At 42.4% G+C, this 7,482-nt stretch overlaps 1 protein-coding gene across 1 annotated transcript in view; it reads right to left on the bottom strand.

The window, feature by feature from the left end:
• The window catches only part of RSPH4A (radial spoke head component 4A), an 18,393-nt gene extending 15,420 nt beyond the window's left edge, over window positions 1-2,973 (bottom strand). Inside the window, exon 1 of the mRNA XM_007956262.2 lies at window positions 2,309-2,973. Coding sequence (XP_007954453.1) covers window positions 2,309-2,973 — 665 coding nt within the window. The remainder of the gene's footprint in view (window positions 1-2,308) is intronic.
• Window positions 2,974-7,482: the final 4,509 nt, after the last annotated feature.

Raw genomic sequence — 7,482 nt, 5'->3', positions numbered from 1 at the left:
TACTGAATAGCAGATTTAAGTAAATTGTAGTTTAAAACAGTAACTTACAAATAATATTTTAAATTGTATGATCTTGGGTTTGCTGAAAGATTTCTCACCTCTAACATTCATTATTTTTTATTTTTTAGAACTTAAAGTTATATCTCATACTTTTAAAAAGCATATTAACAGCTTCAAACATTTACCACATGTGATACATTCAGTAAGCACTCAGTGCTCACTGTTTAATCAGCAGGCACCTCAGAATATGAGGAGAACTAAACTACATTCAGAGGGTCTGACTGTATTCCTTGTGCTTTCATTTATTCATTCATTCTTTGTTTCCTTTCTTTTATTCAATAAATAGTTGACAGTATTGTGCTAGGCACTAAGCGATGTATAAAACTGACGATACCTGAGTCAACCACTCAGAAAGGGATCAGTACAGAAGATCCTGGATAAAGTGGGAGAACAATGTGGAACGATACTAAAAATCATAAAAATCATAAAAATTAAAAAAATTAAAAAAAAAAAAAAAAGACCAGGCTTACTGGTCTGATAGAGGCTGATGAAACCCCCTAGACTACGGCCCCTAGTTACCCTTCAGGCCTGGAATTAATTGAACTCCTATAGCTTCCAGCCAAATAATAGATAGGCATATAGGGTGGACATTTACAACAGGTAGATAGATACACTCCTTAGCATGAGCAATCATGGGAGAACAGAAGGGCAGTATTTGTACAGGGGGATAGCTCAGGGGGCAGAAATGCCTAGGAAGGGAGGACACAAGGAAGAGGTAACTACCGGAGAGAAGAGAGCTGTTACATTGTGGGTATTGCATGCAATGCATGAAACAAAATGTGTATTTGCTCTATAAACTTAAATCCAAATCACAATAATTTTTTAAAAACAAACAAACAAACAAAAACTGATACCTGAGCTCCTGGGGCTTCCAAGCTAGTGGAGCAGTCAGATATTAAAAAATAAGTCTATAAACATATATAAAATTGTAAATGCCATAAAATGTTCCAAAGAAAAAAACAGGATGTTGTAAATAGAGTTTTCTGGAAGGTGGGTTCTGAAGGATGACTTAGGAAGATTTAGGCAAAAACTTAGGGAAACTTGGGGAAGAAGTCTTCTGGGTGGAGGAAGCAGCATAGGAAATAAAGACATGGTTGGAGCATAGTGACAGAGATGGAGGCAAGAGCCAAGAGTGCTGTAAGTCAGTGCATTCTGGAAAAATTAGTTTGTCTATGACTTCTTCCCCTCATTTTGAAAACAAGTAGCTTGTATTAGATGTTTTCTCCTAAGAGGGTACCTTCTAACCCTGAAATTCTGAACCCTATAATTATATAACCCTGGAAGGAAGAATCTCTAGAAATCTGTACTCAGCCATGAGTTCTGAAATCAAAGCAATAATGGGATGGCCAGAACATGCCTGGGCCATTGATCACTGCAGTTTTAGAGAGATCTGGATAAAATAGGGTATATTCTGAGTGGCCTAGAGTATGACTAATTCTCCCAGTTTGCCCGGGATTGAGAGGTTTCCTGAGATGAAGGATGTTTAGCACTAACAGGATAGTCCAGGGAAAACAGGGTACTGGTCACCCCAATACTGGCCTGTGTGGGAATGCAAACCCAAATCATTCAAGGATTAGAATGCTTAGATTGGACACATGAGCACCCTTTCACTGGTGGACAGTTATTTGTTTACAAGCATCTCAGAGAGATGCTTAGATTTTACTATCCTTACAGCCTTTTCTAGGAGCTCTGGTAGCATAGTGCCTAAGGCACCTGACTGCTAACCAGAAGGCTAACGGTTCAAACCTGCCAGCCACTCCTCAGAAGGAAGGTTGGGCAATCTACTTCCATAGTGATACTGCTTCGGAGACCCAAGGAAGGGTCGACATGACGGCACATAAGAACAACAAATAATCTTTTCCAAGTGTGAGATCCTATAATTCTTAGGATTTCATTTCTGCTGCCTAGGATCTTTAAAAGGTTGCTGGGTGGGGCAGACGATCTGTTTGCATAAACGTGACAGCCAAGAAAACCCTATGGAGAAGTTCTACCCTGTAACACAGGTGATTACCACATATAGGAATCAACTCAATGGCATGAGATAACAAGGGTTTTTAAATAAACAAAAATAAAAAAGTCCCCATCAGTGATCTCCTTTGAGTCCTGTGATACAGTTATTAAGTCCCTCTCTTTCACCAACACAACATCTTCAAATATATATTTTCATTCCTCCACAAGAACACACCCTCACACAGAGAAGATACTCACAACCTTTTTGGTGTGCAAAAGTTTTCTCTCCAAGACTTACAGATTTAAGCCTGACTTGCTACTGGTCTTCATCAGGTAAGCTTTAGCATTCTGAACAGCAATGTCAAGCATGCTGGGGGCTGCTTCAGAGACCTCAGGCTCAGCCTGATCCAGGTCATAGTTACCGTTAGAGTCTTCCTCCTGGACAATATCAAATCTCAGCTTTTTTTTATTAGACTTGTTATCGCTCACGTGCCCTGGCCCAGGTGGGTGAGGTTTTAGTTGCTGAGACTGTTTCAAGGCTCTTTCCTCTGATGGGCTTGTTTGATGAGGAGTTGATTCTTCTTCATCAGTCTTTTGCTCCAGATGATCAGAGTGAGGTGTCCCAGTTTCAGGAATCACACTAGTGGTCTTGTCTGATGGCCCTGGTGTGGCAAGGTCCTGTCTGGCCAAATCCAGGGGAGGAGGACTGGAGGAGAGGTCCTGAGGAGGGGCTGGGGTTGCTGATGCTCCTGGTGCTGCGAGGTCATCCTCAGGTGTGCTGGCTCTAGTCTGGGGGCTCCAAGATACGCTGCTCCAGGGCTGGGGTGCTGTTTCTGGCCCCTGCTCGGACTTCGCGGGCTCCGGATCTTGGGAGGAAGCTGCTGTCATTTCTTCCCATCGTCCTCTAGCTTTCTCTGGTTCTTGGTTTTGCTCTTCCTGATTCAGGAAAGTTGATTCTTCCATGGAAAGAGTCAAGAGAAATCGCTCTGGGTGAAGGGGCCGTAGATACAGCAGGAGGCAAAACAGCGCAGTCGCTTTATAGGCCTCTTCAGCTATTTCTTTGCTCAGGTTGCCCAGCAAGATGCAGCGTCCTCTCTCCATAGCAACCCCGGGCAGGGTTCCTCTTAGATAAACAACGCACCCCTGTTGCCAGGATTCTAGAGAGATTGCCAAGAACGGTGAAAATGCTAGACTTGTGATTTGGTGAAGTCCCTGCTCTTCTTCCTAGCGCAGCCAATTCACCCTGCGTTCGACCAGTGTCGGCTGGAAACCCGAGAGCTCTTCGGGCTGTGCCTGAGCCCTTTGTAGGTGGAGCAGCAGCCTTACGCAGCGGGATCTTAAGAGTCTGATAGTTTGACCCAAGTTCCGCAGAGAAGGGCAGGCAGTGCAAAAATGGAGGGATAACGCATTAATAGAGGGCATATGTCAGCGTGTGTCTGCAAGGAGAGAGAGAAAGAAAAAGGAGGAAGAGGCGGAGGGAGAGGGAAAGGGACAACTTGGGAATCTCGGAGGTGCAGGTACCACTTGGGTACCGACAAGAGAGCCCAGGATTGATGTCTCATCTGCGCCAACCAAACTCGGGGGACTTTTGGAAAATGAATGAAGTCCTCATTTTTGGTCTTCTCCCTTACATGAAATCTGCCGTGTTAGCAGACAGAATACTACCTTTAAACAAAAGGCAACACAAAACTTTATCCCATAAAAATAACGTGTTCGTGACTTACCTGTTTTCTAATAATGAAATCAAACCAACTCTTAAACTATATTGGCAAAATATAACCTTTATTTTTCTGCATTTTGAGTGCCTTCCAAACTGAGTGGCTCATTTTCTGGCACTGTATCAGACTGTGTTCCTTCGCTATTCATAAGGTTCTCAATGACTAATTTTTTTCAGAAATAGACCATCAGGTCCTCCTTCCTAGTCTGCCTTCATCCAGAAGTGCTACTGAAAACTGTCCAACGTTGGGAACCCTGCTGGTATTTGAAATATCTTTGGCATAACTTCCAGCATCATAGCAACACAAAAATTACCACAGTAGGACAAACTAATGAATGGTGGAAACGATTATTAATAATTAAAAATTAATTAATGTAACTAATCAAATCAAAATAATTAACTTTCAGGTTGGATGCTTCCAATTTGCAAACAACTCAATAAACCTTCTGAGTTCTACAAATATTTTAAGTGTGTAAAAGATTTGCTTAAACGGTTCTGGTGATAAGGTGGGGATCAGAAGTGGACCATTAGCACTTTTCAGAGCTTGTGAAAAATGTAGGCATGGTACTCACTGAATCCTTTGTGTTCTCTGCCTTTTTTGCCACTTCTGGAGACGGTAGTGAGTCTCTCTCCGATCTGAGTTCCATGACTTTGTGTTGATTTCTCTGAACTCAATAAATTCTTCAGTCCTGGGCTAGCCAGTCAGTTATCTGAAACTGACATTGGACTCTGCTTGTGGCTTCTCAGTCCCTGTTGTTGTTGTTGTTATTTGCCATCGAGTCGGCCCCGACTCATAGTGACCCCTCCTTGGGTTTCCGAGGCAGTATCACTACGGAAGTAGGAATGCCCAACCTTCTTTCCGAGGAGTGGCTGGTGGGTTTGAACTGCCAGCTTTCTGGTTAGCAGTCAAGTGCCTTAGGCACTATGCTACCAGAGTAAATGCACAGTCTCTTCTTGATTCTGTTGGTTTTGTTGTGCACATTTGAAGAGGGGCGGACTAGTCTATACATTAAAGATGGGGTCTTTGTGTTGCAAGTGAGTGCTCTACCTTCCACAACTACTGCCTCGGATATTGCCAAAGGGGCAGGGAGGCCGCATCTCCTGACCTCCTCTAACCCCACAAGGGAAAGACAGAATCTCCATCAGTATCCCAAGGCCTATCCCTTCAAGGCCAGACATGTTACTTCCCTCCAGCCCTTGCACCAACAGTTCCTCCCACAACACCCACCACTTCTCTGCTAGGTTTGATAATTCACTGCAGTGGCCACACAGAACTCACATATTATGGGGTTTATTAGGGAAGTATCAGCTACAATTCAAGTTCAGGAGGTACATGCTCAGTCTCTTTCCCAGCAGTGCGTGTTTCTCGGTGTTTCTTTCTCAGCAGTGTGTGTCTCTCAGGTGCATGTTTCTCTCAGCAATACATCTTTCTCAGCCTACAGTCAGAGAGACCCCTTCTGGCCTCTAGGAGGGCTCTTATTGAGCCTGGCAGAGTGGCCAAACTAACTAATCATAACATCAGAATTCTAAACACTGAGAGAGAATGAACTTTCCAGAACATTGCTTTCTGCCACTCTCAACAGAACTACCCCAGGTGGATAATTTTAACAATCAGGAGCTCCTCAGTTGCTCCTAGCAAATTCCACCATGGAGTTTACAAAGACTTATAGCTAGAAAAGCCATACCAGGTAATTTTCTACAGCACAGGTATGTTTAAAAATTATGGACCTGGAAGTTGAGCCTTCTTGCAAAAATGGCAAAATTTCAATAAAGACAATTTGGAATTACAATGGCCAGTGTGGGGAACTTTTTAGTTAGATAAACTGATCTATTTAAGTGGAAAGCTTGAGAAAAAGGGTCCTCTAACTAAACAAAACCACCACTTATCTGTCAGTTTGTTGTACTGTGGTGGCTTGTGTGTTGCCGTGAGGCTGGAGCCTATGCCACCAGTATTTCAAATACCAGCTGGGTCATCCATTGTGGACAGCTTTTAGCAGAGCTTCCAGACTAGGACAGATTTGGAAGAAGGAAGGGGCCATCCATTTCTCAAAATATTGACAGTGAAAAAACCTTATGAATAGCAGTGAAACACTGTCTGTTATATTACTGAAAAGGACCAGGCAGTGTTTTGTTGTGCTGCACATAAGGTTGCTATGGGTCAGAGCTGACTCGATGGCACTTAACAATGACAACTAAACAAGGAAGAGCCTTGGTGGTGCAATGGTTAAGTGCTCAGCTGCCACCTTAAAGATGAGTGATTGGAATCCACCAGGAGAAAAGACCTGGTAATTTGCTCCCATTAGGGGTTGCATCATAGAAAACCCTATGCAGCAGTTCTTCTGTGTCCTATAGAGTCACTTCATGTTAGAATCCCCTCCTTGATGCACAACAACAGCAGCAGCAATTAAACAAAAGGAGCAGGATGTTATTTTAACTAGTATGCTGAATACTCCGGGAGATGTCAAGAATCTGAAATCGCTTACCCAAAATTCATTACAGAAAGCGAATGAAAAGTTAAACCTTCAGGGAGCTTCAAAGACAGATGGTCATCTAGGACAAATAACTGACACAACTTTCTGTGCTTCCCCACCCCATTTATTCTTCTTTACCTGGAATCCCATTGTCAGATAACCCCTTAAGTCCCCTTTTTCATAGAAGAACCAGCTGCAACTCCCTTTTAGGTCAGATCTGCAATGGATGAGGGTAAAACATCTAGCATTTTTTATATTCCATGGTCAAGAAATGAATTGCAGTCTATACTTAAAGGATTTCCAAATCCCCACGATAACTCAAAAACTTTATGAAAGATTTAGGATTCTAATTAGTGCCTATAACTTCAACCTGCCAGATCTTTATCAATTAGAACATATGCTGGTGGGTTCAGGAGATGTCCAAAAATGGTTCCAGGAGGCTGAATGGAACAAACCAGAGGAAGATATTAATCCTCCCTAATATTCAGTCCTCTGACTCACCACGTACTGACTAACGCACTTGTAATGTCACTGATGACCTCTTTAAAAAAATTTTAATTTTAAATTTTGATGTTAAGAATATACACAGCAAAAGATACACCAATTTCCACATGCACAGAGTTGTGCAACAATTCTCACCCTCCTTCTCTGAGTTGTTCCCCCCACATTAACATAAATTCACTGCCATCCATGGTTCCTGTATAATATTTTCAGCTGCTTTGTCACTTTGATCTCATACAGATAGTCCTTAAAACAACATAATGCTAAGGGCAAACTTTTTTTTTTTTTACTACATAAACTATTGCTTATTTTTAAGAAGAATTCATAGAATGTTTTTGGTTTAAGTTTTACAGATTATCTCAGGACAATAGTTTCAGTCTCCATGGCTCCAGAAAGTCTGGAGTCCATGAGAATTTGAAATTCTGTTCTACATTTTGGCCCTTTTGATCATGATTCTTCTATAGATTCTTTGATCAAAATGTCCAGTAATGGTATCTGGGCACCATCCCGTTCCTCTGGTCTGTTGGCAAAGTAGGTAGTTGTTCACAGAGACAATTAGCCACACATTCCAGATCCTCCTATTCCTGACTCTTCTTCTTCCACTGTTGCTCCAGGCAAACAGAGTCCAATTGTTGTGGCTTGGATGGTGGCTTGCAAGCTTTTAAGACTCCAGGGACAGTGCCACAAACAAGCAGGTAGAACAGAAGCACTAAACAAGTTATTAGTTTAACTAGCTGGGATGTCCCGTGAAACCATGATCCTAAACCTCCAAACCAAGGAGTC

Source organism: Orycteropus afer, unplaced genomic scaffold, assembly GCF_000298275.1.
Source record: "Orycteropus afer afer isolate SDZICR_OR568_19922 unplaced genomic scaffold, OryAfe1.0 scaffold00596, whole genome shotgun sequence".
NCBI lineage: Eukaryota > Metazoa > Chordata > Mammalia > Tubulidentata > Orycteropodidae > Orycteropus > Orycteropus afer.
The sequence above is the reverse complement of the archived record's forward strand: the minus strand, read 5'-3'. Positions and strand labels throughout refer to the sequence as shown.